We start from the raw sequence: 20832 nt of genomic DNA, 5'->3' as shown, positions 1-20832 counted from the left end.
CTGTTTTCCCTTCTCTCCACAATAATACGCCTCGAATATCGACCGAGACAGGAGTAGGATCGACCAGGAGGCCCAACCTCGCAAGCTTTGCACCAACAACCTGTGGCCCGGGCTCTCAATGGCGCTTTCGTATCGTGTCCTACGATTCCTAAAATAAGCTACCTGTCGCCTTCGTCCGCTCGAGAGAACAAGAGCTCCATCGACTCTCAATCAAAAGAGAACAACGAGGAGAACTCACTACCCCGAATTGTTTTCGCCCGCTTCGCTTTACTGGCGGCACCGCCAAAGCCCCGGGGCCATGTAAAACAAGGCCGCATCGGCGCATCCGAAGAGCCCGGTTCTTGGAGCATTGCCAAGTTTACAACACCTAACGACGACGTACCGAATGTACTTGTGCTCCTCCTCCTTGTAATCTTCTCTCCGCGATTTCTTCTATACGCACGCACGAGTTTTTGGTCTTTTGTGTTCGTGCTCGCCCCGGTTCCGATCCTGTATATAAGCGGCCACGGAAAAGTGCAAAACTCGCGTGCAGAGCTCTACACTTAGAAGAAGACACAGCAAGGCACGGTTCGGTCCGCGCGAGCGTACATTGTAGCTTGTGTTCCGCGAGAGATCGGGTGGAGGCGATGGCGGGCACGACCACGACGACGATGACGGCGTCGCCGTTCCCGACGGTGGACAAGTGCGCGTCGGCGGGCCGGGGCGGGGACACGGTGGTGGCCGACCTGGACGGCACGCTGCTGTGCGGCCGGAGCTCCTTCCCCTACTTCGCGCACATGGCCTTCGAGACCGGGGGCGTGCTCCGCCTCCTGGCGCTGCTCCTGCTGGCGCCGCTCGCGGGCCTGCTCTACTACCTCGTGTCCGAGTCCGCGGGGATCCAGGTGCTCATCTTCGCCTCCATGGCCGGCGCCAAGGTGGACGACGTCGAGGCCGTGGCCCGCGCCGTGCTGCCCAAGTTCTACTGCTCCGACCTCCACCCGGAGTCGTGGCGCGTCTTCTCCGCCTGCGGCCGCCGCTGCGTGCTCACCGCCAACCCCCGGATCATGGTCGAGGCCTTCCTCAAGGACTACGTCGGCGCCCACCTCGTGCTCGGCACCGAGCTCCTCGTCTGCCGCGGCCGGGCCACCGGCCTCGTCCGCTCCCCCGGCGTCCTCGTCGGCCACAACAAGGCCGCCGCGCTCCGCCGGGCCTTCGGCGACGCCGCGCCGGAGCTCGGCCTCGGCGACAGGAAGACCGACTACCCCTTCATGCGCCTCTGCAAGGAGGGGTACGTGGTGCCCCCGACGCCCAGGCTCAAGCCCGTGCCCAGGGAGGACCTGCCCAAGCCCGTCATCTTCCACGACGGCCGCATCGTGCAGAAGCCGTCGCCCGCGCTCGCGCTGCTCACCTTGCTCTGGATCCCCATCGGCTTCCTGCTCTCCTGCCTCCGCATCGCCGCCGGCTCCCTCCTGCCCATGCGCATGGTGTACCACGCCTTCACCGCGCTGGGGGTCCGCGTCACCGTCAAGGGCAGCCCGCCGCCGCCGGCCAGCCTCGAGACCGGCCAGACCGGCGTGCTCTTCATCTGCTCCCACCGCACCCTCCTCGACCCCATCTTCCTCTCCACCGCCCTCGGCCGCCCCATCACCGCCGTCACCTACTCGGTACGTACTGCAAACTCTGCACAGCACAGCAGCTACGACACAGAGCTAGCGTACTCTTCACAGGTCACGCGCTGATAGATAGGCAACGGGATGTTTTATAGGTGTCGCGGCTGTCGGAGATGCTGTCGCCGATCCGCACGGTGCGGCTGACGCGCGACCGGGCGGCGGACGCGGCCATGATCCGGCGCCTGCTCAAGGAGGGGGACCTGGTGATCTGCCCGGAGGGCACCACGTGCCGGGAGCCCTTCCTGCTGCGCTTCTCCGCGCTCTTCGCGGAGCTCACCGACGAGATCGTGCCGGTGGCCATGGAGAACCAGATGAGCATGTTCCACGGCACCACGGCGCGGGGGTGGAAGGGGCTCGACCCCTTCTACTTCTTCATGAACCCGAGCCCGGGCTACGTGGTCACCTTCCTCAACAAGCTGCCGCACGAGCTCACCTGCAAGGGCGGCAAGACCAGCCACGAGGTGGCCAACTACATCCAGAGGCTCATCGCCTCCACGCTCTCCTACGAGTGCACCAGCTTCACCAGGAAGGACAAGTACAAGGCGCTCGCCGGCAACGACGGCTCCGTCGTCTCCAAGCCAAACATCGACAACAAGAAGAAGTTCATGGGCTCCTAATTATTATCAAACTTTTTTCTCAAGCCTAAAAACAAAATTACTATCAATTATTAAAAGGTGCACTGTAACTGTAATAGTAATAGGGGACAAACGCAATGCCTTTGTGCTATTGATCTGATATACATATTCTAATGCGGGCTGCTGGATCAAAACAAGAGCAATTGTTGTACACGCACCCAGCTGGACATCACCAACTATCGCGTCCATCCATTCTGCATCTAATGGTTGATGGAATGGCTTTGCATGTACGGCGTGCAACTGCAATGAATTCGACCTGCAATGGCTGATGAAAGAGCTTTGCATCCATCCATCCATCCATCCGTCCGTCGAAACATGTACGGAGAGGAAACTGAGATGCTCGACAATGTATGCGGTCATTGTCTAGTCTAGTAGTAAAATGCAAAGCAGCAGTGCCAAAAACAAACGTGACGTAATGACATTCCCTGTACGCCCATGTCGCTAATGACGCCACACCCTATTTGAATCACGTTTCGTGCTCCTTCTTGTGCCTGGTATAGTGCTATGGAGTATCAGGCTACGCTCTGTTCGTCCTGCTGGAATGTAGCTCTGCCAAGGCGAATCTTACACTTGCATCCCATTTTTAATGCCGAGTCGTCGCAATCAAGTAGAGGCACCTTCATGTGGTCGATGGGTGGATGTTGAGCATTGGATTGTGTTGATGGTACTACACGGTCATGTGGGAGTAATAAGCAGTGATAAGCTATAGATTTGATATATATATATATATATATATATATATATATATATATATATATATATATATATATATATATATATATATATATATATATATATATATATTTGAGGGAAGCTATAGATTCGATATTAAAATTAATCAAGGAAAGATTTTCATTTTCACGAAGGAATAGCAATGTTTCGGTAAGAAAACTACAGATATTCTACGGAAATAAGTTGCACAGTTATTGTATTGTTTATCAAGGACCTGGTGCGAAGTGCAATAGTATTATTTTGTGGCAACCCCTTTTTCTTTTGGCTTTTGATTTTTAATCTTTCATACTATATTTTTAAACTAAAAGTCAAAACTAAGTTTTTTTATATTGGTGTTTCTGCTGACAATGGCTATTCTGAAAACGCTTCGATGAGTTTTAAAACTTTTGTTCACTTCCAACTTGTGAAACTTGGTACGAGCGGGCATAAAATAGTATGTTTCATAACCTACGACCAACAAAATCATAAGTTTTAAGTTTCAACTCTGAAACTTTGTACAAGCGATCATAAAAATCATAAGTTTCAGAAGCTGCGACCGACAAAATCGTAAGTTTTAAGTTTCAACCCTGAAACTTGGTACGAGCTACCGACAAAATCATAAGTTTTTAGTTTCGACTCTGAAACTTTGTACAAGCGATCAGAAAAATCGTAAGTTCAAGAAGCTGCAACCGACAAAATCGCAAGTTTTAAGTTTCAATCGTGAAACTTGGTACGAGCGACCGACAAAATCATAAGTTTCAGAAGTTGCGACCGACAAAATCATAAGTTTCATGAACCAAAACTTAAAACTTGTCTAGCCTTCACAAGCTTCTTTCTCGCCGAGCTCGAGCATATCATCGAGCTCGAAGTCTAGCTCGGACTTGCTCAAGCTCGACTCAAGCTTCTACCAAGCCCTAGTCAAATCTGAAAGGATTCACTCAAACTTGGCTCGTTCACAACCCTGGTTCAAACAATTTAGCGCGATCTCTCCTTTGTCTCTTCTCCTTGCTCGGACAAAAAATATTAGTCTGTTCAATCCATAGTAATCGGCGCTGGTTTAATACAAACAAACTTAATGCAACTTTATACTAAACCAGCGTCAATTAATATGGATCAAAGGGAGAATTTTATTCACATTGCGTCTCATATAGGAGTGTTTGCTTGGTCTCGGTCCCAACCGTGGCATCGGTGCCATAAGATTTCTAGCTTGGACACCCTCCTACGATGGTTAGACTAAGCTAGCACCTGGACTAGCTTAGGTTGGCACCGCGGCTGAAAAAAAAGAGCTTAGGTTGGCACCGGTTTTTTAGCACATTGCTTCATGATACAACCCTCACATTCGGCTTGTTGCCAGTAACAAGTATATCTATATATAGCTAGCCAGTTAGGATTAGCTCCATGCCTCCATCCTATCAGTGTGGTATGAGAGCTGGAAAGAGAACTGAAAGAAACACGACCAGTAACTACTAGTGTACTGCCCCGGCCTTCCCACTGAAAAAGTCAGACAACTTTTTTTGACCCTTAGACAAAATTCAGACAAAATGTCATGCAAAATTTAGTTAAGTGGCTTAGCGTTTAGCCTTAGGGTGTAGGTTTTGTAGTACCGGCCAGCGGCAAAGAAGCAGCAATGAAAGAGACAGGCTACATTTGGTGGGGGAACTAAATTAGTGCACCGGGTTAGTTGGCACGGCTTGTGCAGGCGATTCTCCGTTGTAGCCAGCAAACACGGCTTTAGTCAATGTTATTATTACTGTTATTGTTACTCACTGAAGCCAAGTCCTAGCCTCCTAGGCTCGTAGCCAGCGGCAATTACAACACACAGCCTCACTCGCGTAGTACGTCCTCCGTGCAGGTGCATGCCCACGTACCTGCATGTCCTTGTGAATTTCCGTATGTACAAATAGCTAGTCAGTTATCCCCTCCGTTTTTATTTACTTCAAATAGTAGCTTTGGTCAAAGTCAAACTTCATAAACTTTGACTAAGTTTATCGATAAAAATATGAACATATACAATAACAAATCAATAGCATTAGATTCAATTATTAAATGTACTTCCACATCATATAGATAAGTTATGGGAAAGGGTTTTATTCTTTTCTATAAACTTAATTAGACATAATTTGACTTTAGTCAAATCTAATGCGGAATAAATAAAAATGAAGGGAGTATTACTATTAGGTCCATCCTATTAGTGTGTCCCGAGAGCTGGAAAGAAAACTGAATGGAACACTACCAGTTACTACTAGTATACTGCCCCGGCCTTCCCAACGAAAAGGCCAGACGAAATTTAGCGAAGGAGCTTAGCATTTATCCTTTTTTTCTAAAGAAAACCACGTGTTTATAATATAATATTGAAATTTACAACACACGTAGTTCACACTAGACAATTCCAGAAAGGACAACCGTCACAGCACATCAGCAAAAAACACCCACATAAAAGAAATTTACAAATTGATCCTTGAGGGGGTTGATTGCAGAACCAAATGTTTGCCTGCCATCGTTCACCAGCAACAACGTCGCCGGAGGAGTAGGAGACAAACACCACAGACTGAACAGTCGTCGGAGCACCATCACATCACTATTTTGTGAGCCGAGAAACCACTGCAGCAGGCGGCAGAGCACATATTGTTGTGGAGCGTTGGCCGGGGTCAACCCCGTGCACCTTGGGCCTCAAATTCGATGTCTTTGGCCGATGAGGATTTACAAATACCAAAAATATAATTGTAAATCCTCGTACTTTCCACCAGAGGCAATTTTATCGTACATGCATCTTGGGCAAGTGTCTGGGCTCGATGCGGCCACACACATGAACTCCGACGAGCTACAAATGCCATCAAAATCGTCGATGTAGTACGGAACGAACACTCATTTTTTTTAGGGGCTGGAAACATTGGCGCATCCTATTTGGCGCTTCAGGCGCCTGTTACAATCCATTTTGCAAATGGTCGCCTGAAACACTCCAAGCTAGCCCGGCTCGTTCCAGTTTTTTTTTCTGTTTTACAAGCGCCAAAAAAGGTGCGGGCGTTGTCTTTTTCGTAATACGACACTTAAAAATACCAAAAATGTGATAGTCACGTCCTCGTACTTTTCGCGAGAGGCAATTTTATCGTGCATGCACCTTGGGCAAGTGCCCGGGCTCGATGCGGACACACACATGAACTCCGACGAGCTACCAATGCCATCAAAATTGTCGAAGAAGTACGGAACAAACACTCATTTTTTGAGGAGCTGGAAACACTGGCACATCCTATTTGACGCTTCAGACACCGTTACAGTGCATTTTGCATCCTATTTGGCGCTTCAGGCGTCCGTTACAGTTCATTTTGTAAATGGGCGTCTGAAGCACTCAAAGCTGGCCGGGCCCATTCCAGTTTTTTCCTGTTTTACGTCAAAAAAGTGAGGGCGTTCGGTGTCGAACCGGACATTCAAAACACCAAGCCATCGCCACATTAATGTAATTTTCTTTCTTTTATTTGATTTCTCAGTTCGGTTCTTTTCTTTTTTCTCATCATTTTGTTTTCTTTAATGCGCAGTTATTTTAAATTCGTTAACCTTTTCTCAAAATAGATGATTTTTTTTTAATTTGATGAAGTTTTTTAAAAAAAATTTGATGAGCGTTTTCAAATTGGATTTTTATTCAAAATCAACGGACATTTTTCGAATTTGATGAACTACTCCCTCCGTCTGAAAAAACGTGTCCCAAGGTTGTTCCTCATATGGATGTATCTAGCACTAACTTGATGCTAGATACATCTATTTGGGGGACAATTTTTTTGGGATGGACGGAGTATTTTATAAATTGATGAACTTTTTCTCAAATTAGTGAACTTTTTTCAATTTTCTTGAACTTTTTTTGTATTTCATGAACTTTTCTGAATCCGTAAAAAAATTCAAACTCGTGATTTTTTCTTAAATTAGTGATCTTTTTAAAATTCCGTGAACGTTGTTCTTAAATTAGTGAACTTTTTCATTATCTGTGAACTTTTTTGAATACGTGAGCCTTTTCTTTTCAAAAAAATATATTCGTGAACATTTTTTTAATCTCTGAACTTCCATTGTTTGGAATAGCGCAGCTACTATTGTCCTTAGCTCTTTTCGAGGTACTATGGATAACTAGTACTCTCTTCGTTCTAAAATAGATAGCTCAACTTTGTACTAGCTTTAGTATAAAGTTGGGTTATCTATTTTGAAACGGAGGGGGTACCTGCTAGCCTTAGTGGTTAGCCGAGCGGGTGTAGGAAAGCAAGGGTGTGACTTTGAATCCTCGGCGTGACAATATTTGTTAGGATTTTTCCGCTGGCGTTGCGCGTTCGTGAGCCAGCCCACCAGGGCGCTGCAGCGAGCAGTTGGGTTAGACGGCGTTGAAGGCGCGGAATAGGAAGTCCCGGAAACACTCTGTGGAAGAAAAATACGAGAGAATTACTAAGTGGGCCAGCTAGGCCGTTTTCTAGCTTCAAAGGCCTAATACATTTACCGTGCTTCCTATTAGCCGCCTTGAGCGCGGTTTTCTTCCTTAGGCGGACACAACGCACACACACGCCCATTAAACCCTCCAGCTAGCTTTGGTTTTAGGAAGCTACTGGATGCTTCCGGTTCAGGTTTTTTATATGTTTTTTTGCTGGATTTTCTCTACAGGGTTTTATTTTATTTTGTTTTCCTTTCCGGTTTTTTCCATATATTATTTTTTGATTTTTTGTGAACAATTTTAAAATTCACGAACTTTTTTAGAATTCATTTTTTGAACTTTTTATTATTTGTTTACTCTTATTTTAAAAATGCATGAACTTTCTCAAATCTGCAAAATTTTATCAAATAAATGAAGTTTTTCAAATTTGTGATCTTTTTAAAATTTTGCAAACTTTTTTCACATTCATTAACTTTTTCTTATAACCCATAAACTTTTTAAATTTTGTGAACTTTTTTCAATCCATGATTCATTTTCCAATTTAGGTGCTTTTTTAATTTGAAAAAAGGTCAAATTCAATGTTTTCCCCCAAAGTCAACCAGTCAAGCAAAGGGCAACCCGCTTATTTGGTAGGTCCTAGCGAGTGAGTGCTAAGCTACCAACTGGCGCACAAGGCGCTGAATAGGAGGTCTCGCCGTCTACTTAGTTCCCTCCATTATCATAAACAAGAAAATTATCTTCAAGGGCCATAAACAGGTTTGCACGGCTCGTGAAGGAAAACACGACATGATCGCTGCGAGCTGGCTTGCCTGTCCGGCTATGTTTGACTCGAGACCACCAGCGAGCCAGTGGTAGTGACTGGCGGCCATGCCCTAGCTAGCTCCGAGACTGGACCACCGGCAGCGGGCAGGAGAGATAACTCGCGGAGAGTGTGCGTGCTGCTGGAGCACCAGTTAGGCTGCAACTCTGACGGGTGAAGGCAACAATGGAACCGCAAGGCAGAAATCCCGCTCAAACTATTTTATTCTTCGGGGATAGAAAGGCAAGACCCAATCCGCACTTTCACTAAAATCGATTCGTGCTACCCGCTCAATTTCTTCATCAACACTTGTCACTCTTGGAGCTTGGGCTTCTAGGTAGTATAGGTCATCCTTGAAAGCTTCCTTGCTTGTGGTGTACTTTGAGAAGTTTGTAAAGGTGTCGTGGTCGCCTTCAAGACCAACTCCGAGTGATTGAGGCTCATGCATTGGGTGACTTGGAGTGAGAATATTGTGAGCCACTTGTTGGTGTTCCGGAGCTTTGGCTTCGGCACAACTCCAATGGAGATTAACACATCCCAAAGAGTATGAACTTGGGGATAAATTTCTCATCCTCGACTCACTTGTGATTAATCATTTCTCGCATGGTACTTGCTTTTGTATGCTTCTTGGATGGCTAATTAGATTGTTGCCTGGCATACTTTGCATTGAGCTTGCTTGCCATATAGGTTGTTCTTACCTAGTTGCATATCTAGAGAATTTACTTTATCCGAATTGACCAAAAAAATTGATGTTAAGCTGAAGATTTATAGTTCGTATTCACCCCCCTCTAGTCAACCTGTCGATCCTTCCAATTGGTATAAGAGCTTTGGCATTGTTTAGCGACATGTCATGGACATGACAACCTAGTTATACGCTATTTGTATGATATTCCCAATCATAAAAAATCAATCTATTATAGTGTCATGAGGTGTGTGTCGTCCCATCGAGTTGCTACCTCCGGCCAAAATCTGAGCTACCTAGCGTTGGGCATGGAGTAGGAACTAGGCAGTGGTGACAGTGAAGCTTTGCACACAGCAACCCAGAATCGGAGAGAGAGAGAGAGAGAGAGGAAAAAATGCACATGGCAACCATTTTACAGCTGCCAATGGTTACCATGTGCTACATACCTTAAAAGTTGGACTCCCTGAGATTAAGAGTGTCAATGAGCGCTCACTCTTCAAAGTGCTTTTTGCAAAGTGTCTAAGTTGTAGACTATGACTGGAGGCAGCCAATCATCGGAGCTTGCATCTGTTGTAGCGTGGTTCACCTGGTGGCAACAAAGACAATTGGTGATAGGAGAATCGGTGCAATCTTGTGAGAGATCTACCCTTGTAACATCCCCAGCATCACACTACAGTAATCCCTTATGATCAGTGCCTAGTCATCTTGATTTACAAAGCTTAATCATGTTAGGGGTAATATCTTAACTCAAATCCCTTCTCTGAATTCTATTCTAATTCAAAGTGAAATTTGAAGTTGTAAAAAAAGTTGCGGGAAAAATGTTCATTATTTAGAAGATATTCCAAAACAATTTGATGTTAAGAAAAGGAACATCACTATGTTGCTAAAATGAGCAGTAGCAATTAATCCAGTGCAATTCTAGCATTTTAAAATGCCACTCCATTTATGAAAATTCCAAATGGATTCAAATAAATCCCAAGCTTATGGTGGCAGTGCACCACTGCCCCTAGTATTTTTTTTCACCAGTGGCACATTTTTGCAAAAGATAATTAGTGCAAAAGAAAATGCAAAAGGCTGCTGTTAAATGAAATTAGAAAAGTTCTAAAAGAAAAAGAAAAGGGGAAAGAAAGCCTCCTGCCCTCTAGGCCTCGGCCCACCCGAGCCGGCCTAGTGGCCCACTCCCCCCGGTCAACTCTCTCATCCCCCTGTTCCCCCGACCCGAGCCGGGCGCCCGTTCCCGCCGGACCACCTCGCCGGCTCCGTCGCTACAGCGCGCCGCGGAGGGGATAAGGCCGCCACGAGCGCGCCTCGGGACGCCTTCCCACCCCCCACTTGCGCCTCTCCTCCCCCAGATCCACCTCTCTCCTCTCCCTCTCCTTCGTTCTGGTGAGGAGACCGACGCGGTCGCCGCCGTTCTCCGTCGTCCACGCGGCCACAGCCATCGCATCGCTTCGCCGTCCTGTCCATAGTCTCCACCGGTATCGACTACATCGTCCTCAACCACGAGCGCGAGCAGGAGAGCTCTGCTACGCCGCGGATCGAGCCGTTCCCTTTGCTTCGGCCGCCGGCGATCGTCCTCCGTCTCCGGCGACTCTGCTGCTACTAATCTTACACGGGCCACCTTGAGCCGCTCGGTGAGCTCCGTCACCTCTTCCTTTTCCTCCTTTAAATTGCTGCGCCCGTAGCTCGCCGCTTCTACGGTGTCCGAACACAGCGCCGCCGTCGAGCTCCTCGTCGTGGCCACGCTCGCCGATGCGCTCGTCCGAGCTCGCAGTCGTGCTCAGCACGCACGTAGGGCCCCGTAGCGCCGCGCTCGCCTGTGCGCCCCCCTGGCTGCTCTGCCCGCGCGCCGCCTCTGCCGCTCGCGCGGTGCGCCCCCGTGTGCGTGCGGGCGTGCTGTGTGTGTGGTGAGTGCGTGCGTGCAGTGTGTGTGTGCATTGAGTGGGTGGTCGAGCCCACGCCCGGCCACGCCCACCTCCAGCATCGCCGCGCCGCTGCACTGCTGCTGCTTCTCTGCCCGCTGCTGCTCCTCTGCTACAGTAACGTTCAGTTACTGTAGCAGTAGCCCGCTTTGCATCTATTATGCTGACTGGCCCTCTAAACAACCTCAAAACAGCAACTAGATCAAGCCTAACATAGTTAAAATAAATATGTGCGGGTAGTACACTTGACAATGCTCAAATGTTTCCATTGGACCAAATCCTTTTAGTGCATAGATTAAATTCGATGAAAATCACAAAATGCTATCTTTAGTTAGCAGAAAACAGAGCTATGTGTGGGTGAGTGTGTTCTGCATAGTGTGCGTACAGTTGGCCATGACCGTGTGCTCCTGTGTGTGTATGTGTGCATCATGCGTGTGGCCGGTTGGGCTATGCCCATTAGTGGCCGGCCCTAGCTTAAATTAGTACTACTAGGTTTTAATTAGTGTTAAGTTAGTCTAGTACTCCCTCTGTAAACTAATATAAGAGCGTTTAGGTAGTGATCTAAACGCTCTTATATTAGTTTACGGAGGGAGTAGTAGATGACATGTAGACCCTTTTAAATAAGTTAGATTTGTTTAATTGTTTAGGTAAATAGTCTATGACATGTGGGCCACACCTGCCCTTTGACTAGTCAAATTTAACTTAGTCAGTTCGGTTTAAGCTAAATATAATAATCCCAAGAATTCAATTAAGCTTTGAAAAATCATTATGAAATAAACCGTAGTCCCGGATGAAAAAACTTTGTACATGAAAGTTGCTCAGAACGACGAGACAAACCCGGATACGCAGCCCATTCGTCCGCCACACATCCCTTGCATAGCGAACACGCAACTTTTTCCCTCCGGTTCATCTGTCCGAGAACGCGAAACACCGGGGATACTTTTCCGGATGTTTCCCCCCTTCGCCGGTATCACCTCCTACCGCGTTAGGTCACACCCGGCACATCTTATTGCCATGTTATGCTTTGTGGTGCTATGTTTGCTTTATATTTACTGTTTCTTCCCCCTTTTCTCTCCGATAGACCCCAAGACCGATGCTGCCCTTGTGATCGACTACGTCGACGACGACCCCTCCTTGCCAGAGCAACCAGGCAAGCCCCCCCTTGATCACCAGATATCGCCTACTCTCCTCTATACTGCTTGCATTAGAGTAGTGTAGCATGTCACTGCTTTCCGTTAATCCTATCCTGATGCATAGCCCGTCCTTGCTACTACTATTGTTACCTTTACCTGCAATCCTAATGCTTAGTATAGGATGCTAGTTTTCCATCAGTGGCCCTACATTCCTGTCCATCTGCTGTGCTATACTATCGGGCCGTGATCACTCGGGAGGTGATCACGGGTATATACTGTATACTTTATACATGATACACGTGGTGACTAAAGACGGGTCGGCTTGTGGAGCACCCGCGAGTGATTCACGGATTGGGGGCTGAAAGGACCTTTGTCCCAACGGCCCTCTGTGTGGATCTTTGTGGCGAAGCGACAGGGCAGGTTGAGACCACTTAGGAGAGAGGTGGGCCTGGCCCTGGTCGACGTTCGCGGTTATTTCAAAATAACACGCTTAACGAGTTTTTGGTATTTGATCTGAGTCTGGCTACTGGCCTATACGCACTAACCATCTACGCGGGGACAGTTATGGGCACTCGACGTCGTGGTATCAGCCGAAGCCTTCGTGACGTCAGCGACTGAGCGGCGCGCGCCGGGTTGGACCGCGTAACGCAACTTCCTTTGTAATGGAGGTTGCTAGGTCTGCTCACCGGCCGCGTTCGCAACGTGCAGGTGTGCAATGGGCGATGGGCCCAGACCCCTGCGCCATAGGATTTAGACCGGCGTGCTGACCTCTCTGTTGTGCCTAGGTAGGGCTGCGACGTGTTGATCTTCCGAGGCCGGGCATGACCCAGAAAAATGTGTCCGGCCAAATGGGATCGAGCGTGTTGGGTTATGTGGTGCACCCCTGCAAGAAAGTTAATCTATTCGAATAGCCGTGATCTTCGGTAACAGGACGACTTGGAGTTGTACCTTGACCTTATGACAACTAGAACCAGATACTTAATAAAACACACCCTTCCAAGTGCCAGATATAACCCGGTAATCGCTCTCTAACAGGGCAATGAGGAGAGGATTGTCGGGTAGGTTTATGCTATGCGATGCTACTTGGAGGACTTCATTCTACTCTCTTCTACATGCTGCAAGACGGAGGCTGCCAGAAGCGTAGTCTTCGATAGGATTAGTTATCCCCCTCTTATTCTGGCATTCTGCAGTTCAGTCCAATGATATGGCCCTTTACACATATATCCATGCATATGTAGTGTAGCTCCTTGCTTGCGAGTACTTTGGATGAGTACTCACGGTTGCTTTCTTCCCCCCTTTTCCCCTTTCCTTTCTTTCTGGTTGTCGCAACCAGATGCTGGAGTCCAGGAGCCAGACGCCACCGTTGACGACGACTCCTACTACACCGGAGGTGCCTATTACTACGTGCAGCCCGCGGACGGCGACCAGGAGTAGTTTAGGAGGATCCCAGGCAGGAGGCATACGCCTCTTTCGATCTGTATCCCAGTTTGTGCTAGCCTTCTTAAGGCACACTTGTTTAACTTATGTCTGTACTCAGATATTGTTGCTTCCGCTGACTCGTCTATGATCGAGCTCTTGTATTCGAGCCCTCGAGGCCCCTGGCTTGTAATATGATGCTTGTATGACTTATTTTATTTGTAGAGTTGTGTTGTGATATCTTCCCGTGAATCCCTGATCTTGATCGTACACATTTGCGTGTATAATTAGTGTACGATTGAATCGGGGACGTCACAACCCTTGCAATCAAGAGGAATGATCATGGTAATTTCCTTGCGGCGGCGACCTGGTTCATACCCCATGTGACTAGTGCGGATTCTGCTGAAATAATTGCTAATCGAAATGGTATCTATTTGGCTGCGAATATTGACTGCAACTAGGTGCTTCTTGAGTCTGGTTGCTTGTTTTGCCGTTGAAACATTGCGAAAAGAGGAAGATTACTTCGATCCTAATGTTGTTGCGATCATAGAATGCAAATCAACTAGCAAGTGAGTGTGGCCATGTTGATTATCAACATTGTTATAGAGAAGCTAATGAAGTGGCGAATTGCCTAACTAAATCTGCATTTAACTCTATATCTTTCTCCTTTTGGGACACTATCATCCATTTATTTCATCTTGCCTTGTAAATGATCTCTTGATCTTGTGGTCAATAAAGTTCTATTACTGTAAGAAAATGATTCTTGCAAATAAAAAAATAAATACGATAGATATGTGGTTTTCTGCAAAGTTGATTACGATGTTTTTATGTCAAATACTCAGCTTCTTGGTATTTGACCCATTGGTTATGAATGCTCTTGAATACGTTGACTCCAAGTGCCTCAATCTTATAACACACAATGTTATATAAAAAAGTCTTAAAAACAACTCCGCAATGTAAATTGTAACATAGTGAGTACTAATCGATTCAAAACATTATCTTAAACTAGTCTTGTATGTAGGCTAGTCACTTCAAAATTGCTAACGTCAATAAACCTTTAGCCACGCAAAATCAAGACTTTAACTTCTGTTACCCGCGCCAACAATCAAGTTCCAAGTCCCAGCAACAATTTTTGAGGGGTCAACTTTCAACTACCAACAAAGGGAGTGACTATAGGTAAGTGGTCTGATAAATTATTTTAAGTAAATCGATTTTCTAAGCCATTAGATTAAGATCCAACGTCTGTTCATCTTTCTTCTTCCTCCAACTCTATCCTTCTCCAACCGTTCCTCCTCCCAACTTACATATAGCTATTGTGAACAACAAATGCATGTTGCAACATAGAAAAATCCAAAAAAAAAATATTGTGTTTGCAAAGACCCAAAGTCCATTTCCGAACAACAAAAGAGAAGGCGGAGCTCAAAGAACATCAACTTTTTGAGCATGACAAACCGAACATCCGAAACAACAAATTACGTTGTCTTTTTTTTGCGGGTAGACAAATTACGTTGTCGTGGATGACAATTTTCTTAGCAAGCATAATAAATGTGTTGTTGTAAGGATGACAATTTTTATTACTAGCAAGCATGACATCCTCAGGACAATATAATTTGTCATAAAAAACGTTTGATTTGCCATGCTCGAAAAATCCGAAGTCAGATTTTTATCATTTCCGAAGAACTATTTTCCAGGCCCAGTTGCAAATTGCAGCGGGGAGGCCTCTCCCGGTTAAACCAACCCCTCTGCCGTAGTCCAAAGCCCAGGCTCCAAAACCGCAACCAAATGTCCTCCTCCACTGCCCCGTCCCCGTCGCCGTCCCGCCTGGTGCCGCAGCTCCTGGTGGCCCTCCTCCAGCGCCGCCGCTTCGACGCCGCGCTCCGCCCGTCCCCCACCTTCCGCGGCTTCTCCCCGTCCTCCATCGCCGCCTCGCTCGCCGCCATCCCGCGCCTCATCCTCCCGCGCTCCGCGGGCCGCCTCTGCCCGCAGCGGCCCTTCCCCGCCCCGTCCTCCTCCTACCACCGCCGGGTCGCCGCCGCGCTCACCCTCGCCTTCCTCAACTGGTCCCACTCCGACGCTGCCAACCCGCGCGCCGTCCCGCTCACCGAGGCCCCGCTCCGCGCCGCCGCGCTCTCCCTCGCCCGCGCCCGCGCGCTCCCCGCGCTCTTCGGCCTCCTCCGCGAGCACGCCCCGCTCGTCTCCACCGCCGCGCTCACCGACGTCATCCGCGCGCTCGGCGAGGAGGGCCTCCCGCGGCAGGCCCTCGCCGCCTTCCACCGCGCGCGCCAGCTCCGGTGCTCCCCGGACGCGCAGTGCCACAACACGCTGCTCGCCGCGCTGTGCCGGAACGGCCGGTTCAAGGAGGCCAGGTTCCTGCTCGACCAGATGGAGCGCCCCGGCGCGCGCTGCAGGCCTGACTCCTACACCTACACCGTGCTCATTTCCTGGTACTGCCGGATCGGGGCGGGGACCGGGTGCCGGAAGGCCGCCAGGAGAAGGATCTACGAGGCCGGGAGGCTGTTCCGGAGGATGGGGGAGAAGGGGCTGGAGCCGGACGTCGTGACCTACAACTGCTATATCAATGGCCTCTGCAAGACGTACCGCGTGGAGCGTGCGCACGAGGTGTTCGATGAAATGGTGAAGAAGGGGTGCTTGCCAAACCGGGTGACATATAACTCGTTTGTGAGGTATTACAGTGCGGTGAATAAGGTTGACAAGGCCGTTGAGTGGATGAGGGAAATGGTGGCGAGGGGGCATGGGATGGCGACATCAAGCACGTACACACCTCTTATACATTCGCTATACGAGAGTGGGCGGATCGGGGATGCAAGGCGGTTCATGATCGAGATGGCGGAAAGCGGGCACCTGCCAAGGGAACACACCTACAAGCTTGTGAAGGATGCAACTGAAAAGGCCGATGAGGAGGCCTTGCCAGCAGAGCTGTGTCACTCCATTGAGGATGGCATCAAGGAAAGGTTTCAGCATGTACTGCGTATGAAACCCATAATGCGGCCAGTGACAAGATAATCAGGATCAACATTGAGGTTGTGCAAACTTAACATAGGAGAGGTTCATCCTGCACACAGAAGCTTCTTGATTGAGAATTCCAAGGGGCATGCTAATGCATGTGTAAGCTGTTGAAGACTGTGATCGGGAGTGCCCTGGGTAGAAAGCTTTGTTGAAAGAGCATTGCCTTTGAGAGTAGATGATGATCCCAGGGGAAAATCACTTGATGAAAATGAGATTGAAGCCCAAAACACCACCAATGAGAACTCACAGGATTGTTCTGAGGCAAAGATGAAGTGGATTTGTGCAGAAGGTAAATGTTGTGTGAGATTCTCCTCACAATCATAATTGATGCGGGAATAATTGCTGTGCAACAGCCAACAAGCCTGGCCTGTTGTTGTTTACAAGTGGTAAAACCTTTGTTACTGTACATTTCTGGGATCATGTAGTTTGCAGCATGACCATCATAAATTTTATTTCGCATTTTCTTTTATATACATTCATCACAAGGAATTTGTTTTTCTCACCCAGGCCTACACATGTTCAGTTTACCAGAATTGCCAGTAAATTGTTTGTGAAATTGTGTGTTTTCTGTTCATAATTACATTAATGCTTTGTAATTTTTGGCAATGGCATCATTGGGATTGCATCTATATTAGAAGTCACTGCATTCTCCGTTGCTATATAATGTAATTTGGTGAACACACGCATGAAGTGTATAATGCATGTCAAACAAGTCAAAACAAGCTGTATAAAGGTCACACATTCTTTACTGTGACGAATAAGTCACTCCTATAAAACAAAATGACTTACTAAGGTAGCATTTCTACAAAAAGAACTTCACACACGAACTCGGAATATGGATAACAACAAGGACCCAAAATTTAGTTTCACAAATTGCACACAACTTCCAGTTCATGGCTGACAGATGATTTATACTGATCCGTCATACCGATACAGAAGTAGAAACTCTGTAAGCTTATGTTGTCTGCTTTCTGTTCGTGGCCTTCGCTGTATATACCAAACAACCATCTGTTGCTCCCTCCATTTGATGCTTATGAAATGTTCAGGGATCTGACTCTTCACGGTTTCCAAGCTGATGGCGGTGGTGGGGGTGTCGGGAACATTGGGGGAACTGCTGAGAAGATGGTGTTCTTATCAATTGAGTATCTTCCAGTATCGATGTCAGCTAGAGAAATCAATGCTGCAACCAGGCCAGCATTTGCTGCAAGAGTAGGCTCTGTGTAATTGTAATTTGTGCGGATATCTTTGAAGCCATCATGCTTGTCAGGGCCAGCAACCATTGCTCCGACGAGGATATTAGGGTTTGCTTTCTTAGACTCCCTCCATTTAAAACCTCCTTTGCATCCGTACTTGACACCGTTATGAGGGATTGATGCCCCTCTGTGATGAACGCGCTTGGGGTACTTCTTTCCAAAACCAACGACGTAGCTCATCTTTTGTGGGTTCTTGCCTAGAATATAATCAAGCTGCAAATTGAAGGGTTTTGAGTGTCAATTGACTGATGCCTGCTAACGTACATTATACATTATTTTAGTCCAGTAGTATTGAGTACAAAACTCTACCTGTGACTTTGCAAACTTGCGGAGGACATCTGTGGTATAGAAATTAGGTCCACAATACCACCCTGGTGTATCTGCAGTGTCCAGGTAATCAGCATACAAAGAGGCAAGGAATGCTGCATTGACGACGTACTGAAGTGGTTGAGGCCCTCCATGGTTGAGTTGTATCAATCCTCCTGCAAAACATTCGGTTACTTATCTTTCCAGTGTGGAAGTGGATTTAGAGAGGCAGTGGAAAACAAAGAAGGGCATTACCAACCTTTAGTGAAGTTGAATGAATTGAATACTGGTAAATAGGAGCACATGACATTGTCAGTTTGGTTGTGGAATGTCCTTAATATTTCTTCATAAGGATACCCTGGACTTAGGAAGAGCCGCAACCTGCTGAGAAGAACCTGCATAATGTAGAAAGTGTTTAATGTCGGATCATTCTTCATTAACATTGATCATCATTTTCTACTAATATTCTGATTCCTTTTAAAGCATTAATGTTCTTTCTCTTCTCATTTAGATGCTGTCATATTGCTTGTTTGTTATTCCTTTGGTGCTAAATGCTAAGTATTTCTAACACATCCAGTTAACTGAACATAGGTATGAAGTATGCTAACCTGAGATCCTGGAAGCTTGTCATCCCAGGTAAACACTCCATAGTTTGGGCTACCAATCCAGAACGCTCCCGCGTGCTTCGCCATCCCTGGAGCTGTGGCGATGGTGAGGTATGATGTGTTCCCCGTGGCGAAGTACATCCACGCACCGCCCCACACAAACTCATCCCAGTAGCTGGTGGAATTGTAGAACAGCGACTGATCAGAGCCATTGGGGCTGTATCGGCCGCGCTGCAGCCTACCGAACTTGTACAGCGCCTTGGCACCGTGGACGAGCTTGTCAGAGTACGTCTTGCTGTCCTTGAACACTATGGAAGCTGCGGCAAGGGCGGCAGCCATTTCAGCGGCAAGATCCGAGCAAGAGTGGCACTCGATGACAGGCCTCTTGTAATCAATGTCCTCTGGTCTCATCCAGCAGTAGTGGTCGTTCGGCATGGGGCCTTTGGAGGTGTCACCCACGCCGACCTGCAACAAGAAGTTCATATGACATCAGTGAGCTGAAACTTTACTCAATTGAGCAGATCTGGTGCCCAATTTCCCGGACACACGACAAAGCAAATCGGCGCAACCGAGATGATCAGCCTCTACGAACCTGGGCGACGATCCGGTCGATGGTGTCGGCGGACGAGTTGAAGGTCTTGAGCATGTAGTCGGTGCCCCACTTGATGATCTCCTTGACATGGTCGAGCTCGCCGATGGCCTCGTACTTGGCCCTGTACTCGATGACCGTCCAGCTGAGCATGGTCATGGACCAGGCCATGGGGTAATTGAACTTGATGGCGTCGCCTGCGTCGTAGAAGCCTCCGACCAAGCTCTTCTTGACGGTGCTGTCCGAGAGGCCGTCCTTCATGCCGGAGTTGCCCCTCCAGCTCACGCCGTTGTGCTTGGGCAGATGACCAGCTGACAATTTCAGACCACGACATAACGTCAGAACTCAGAAGGTGCGCTCCATTTTTGCTCTCGTATGAATAGATAGTTCCTTTTGCCTATACTTTTTCAGATACGTATGGAGACAATAGTTACTTTTCCCAAGGTGAAGTTTCTTCCGGTAAAATATGGGCATACGTAGTAACTCAGCCAGATCTCACCATCCCAGACATGCTAAATGTAGGAGGACATGATGAGGTGGCGAGGAGGCGATAGGAGGACAAAGAGCTACAATAACTAGAATTGTTTGCATGCCCCCCCGTTGGCACCACGCAAAAGCGGATCTGTTCTCGGGCCGGTGCAGTGCAGGGAGAGGGAAGGGACGAACAAGAGGTGGAAATCGAAGCAAAGGTAGTAAAAAAGATGCAGGTGAAAAAAGGAAGAAGAAGAAGAAGCAGCTGGGAAAACTCACATCGCTGGGCGTTGAAGAACATGAGCGCCTTGTGGAGCGCGAGGGTGTACTGGTCGGGGGGCGGCGGCGGCGGCTTCTTGTGCGGGACGAGCTTGACGATCATCATGACGAAGCCGACGAAGAGGCCGACGCCGAGGATGAGGCCGATGGTCCACATGAAGATCTTGCGGTCGATGACCATGCAGCCGATGTCCACGTACTTCTTCTTCTTCTTCCCGGCCTGGTCGCCCGGGCCGGCCAGCAGCCAGCTCTGCTGCGTCTCGTCCAGCTGGTGCCGCATCATGGCGCCCCGGTCCAGGTCCCGGCTCCGGTCGTCGTCCGTCGCCGAGTCCGCGTTCGAGATCTCCAGCGTCCCGCCCCACGGGTCCCGCCCGAACATCCTGCCGCCGCCTTTCGCCGGCCGCCTCCTTGCTGCCTAGTTCGCGACGGCAATGGCCGGAGGAGGACGACGGGGCTGTTTCTCAATTGGAGGGAGTGTGGGTGGAGAGGGGGGAGACGAAGGTGGTGGTGGTACTGCGAATGAATGAATGATGTCCGTCCGGGGCGGTGGTGAGCGATGGCACGGCGCTATGTTATGATGAAGTGAAACGGAGGGAGGGGTCGGGGTGGTGGTTGGGGCGTAGCTTTCGTCGCCCCCTTGGCCCGTCTTTTCGGTTTGGTCTCGTTGCCGCTATCGGATGGGTTGGCTCCGGCTCTGGTTCTAGGTGCGCCGCTTACAGTGGAGGCCGTGTGTGGTGGCCACTCCACTTCACTCGCCTCTGTACCCTGTACCCTGCACCCCGTGGGGCTCGGCTGCAGCTGGGCTCGTGCGCCTCCTCATTTTGTTACTGTCCGGCCGGCCGGCGAGCATTAACTTTTGGTGCAGTAGATCTGGGATCGCCAGCCATCTGGGGCGCACCAGGCACGGTCGTCTCTAGATGGATGGCTTCTCGAACTGCGTCCACGTACGT

At 48.5% G+C, this 20832-nt stretch overlaps 3 protein-coding genes across 3 annotated transcripts; 2 read left to right on the top strand and 1 right to left on the bottom strand.

The window, feature by feature from the left end:
* The first annotated feature begins 259 nt into the window (after positions 1–259).
* Positions 260–2398, top strand: LOC119286746 (glycerol-3-phosphate acyltransferase RAM2-like). The gene is made up of 2 exons (XM_037566190.1): positions 260–1643; positions 1745–2398. The coding sequence occupies exons 1-2, from the start codon at positions 627–629 to the stop codon at positions 2264–2266; spliced, it is 1539 nt and encodes a 512-aa protein (XP_037422087.1). The 5' UTR covers positions 260–626; the 3' UTR covers positions 2267–2398.
* A 12633-nt stretch (positions 2399–15031) lies between these two features.
* On the top strand, positions 15032–16848 carry LOC119286745 (pentatricopeptide repeat-containing protein At1g77405-like). Its single transcript, XM_037566189.1, has one exon. The coding sequence runs from the start codon at positions 15135–15137 to the stop codon at positions 16374–16376; it is 1242 nt and encodes a 413-aa protein (XP_037422086.1). The 5' UTR covers positions 15032–15134; the 3' UTR covers positions 16377–16848.
* Positions 16849–17065: 217 nt separating this feature from the next.
* On the bottom strand, positions 17066–20453 carry LOC119286744 (endoglucanase 10). Its single transcript, XM_037566188.1, has 6 exons — positions 19883–20453; positions 19136–19443; positions 18547–19008; positions 18198–18333; positions 17942–18114; positions 17066–17845 (listed from the first exon to the last, which is right to left on the bottom strand). Exons 1-6 carry the CDS (start codon positions 20259–20261, stop codon positions 17438–17440), a joined length of 1866 nt encoding a protein of 621 aa, XP_037422085.1. The 5' UTR covers positions 20262–20453; the 3' UTR covers positions 17066–17437.
* Between the last annotated feature and the right edge of the window lie 379 nt (positions 20454–20832).

Source organism: Triticum dicoccoides, chromosome 4A (assembly GCF_002162155.2).
Source record: "Triticum dicoccoides isolate Atlit2015 ecotype Zavitan chromosome 4A, WEW_v2.0, whole genome shotgun sequence".
In the NCBI taxonomy this organism is placed as follows: domain Eukaryota; kingdom Viridiplantae; phylum Streptophyta; class Magnoliopsida; order Poales; family Poaceae; genus Triticum; species Triticum dicoccoides.
This window is presented reverse-complemented; position numbering and strand designations above follow the sequence as displayed.

What these genes read in the sequence shown, in the direction of transcription:
- LOC119286746 (XM_037566190.1), top strand. Translation starts at nt 627, where the DNA reads ATGGCGGGCACGACCACGACGACGATGACGGCGTCGCCGTTCCCGACG. An exon ending in TCACCGCCGTCACCTACTCG is followed by an intron (nt 1,644 to 1,744) that starts GTACGTACTGCA and finishes GATGTTTTATAG; the next exon opens with GTGTCGCGGCTGTCGGAGAT.
- LOC119286745 (XM_037566189.1), top strand. Translation starts at nt 15,135, where the DNA reads ATGTCCTCCTCCACTGCCCCGTCCCCGTCGCCGTCCCGCCTGGTGCCG.
- LOC119286744 (XM_037566188.1), bottom strand. Translation starts at nt 20,261, where the DNA reads ATGTTCGGGCGGGACCCGTGGGGCGGGACGCTGGAGATCTCGAACGCG. An exon ending in GTTCTTCAACGCCCAGCGAT is followed by an intron (nt 19,444 to 19,882) that starts GTGAGTTTTCCC and finishes TGAAATTGTCAG; the next exon opens with CTGGTCATCTGCCCAAGCAC. An exon ending in ACAAGCTTCCAGGATCTCAG is followed by an intron (nt 18,334 to 18,546) that starts GTTAGCATACTT and finishes TACATTATGCAG; the next exon opens with GTTCTTCTCAGCAGGTTGCG.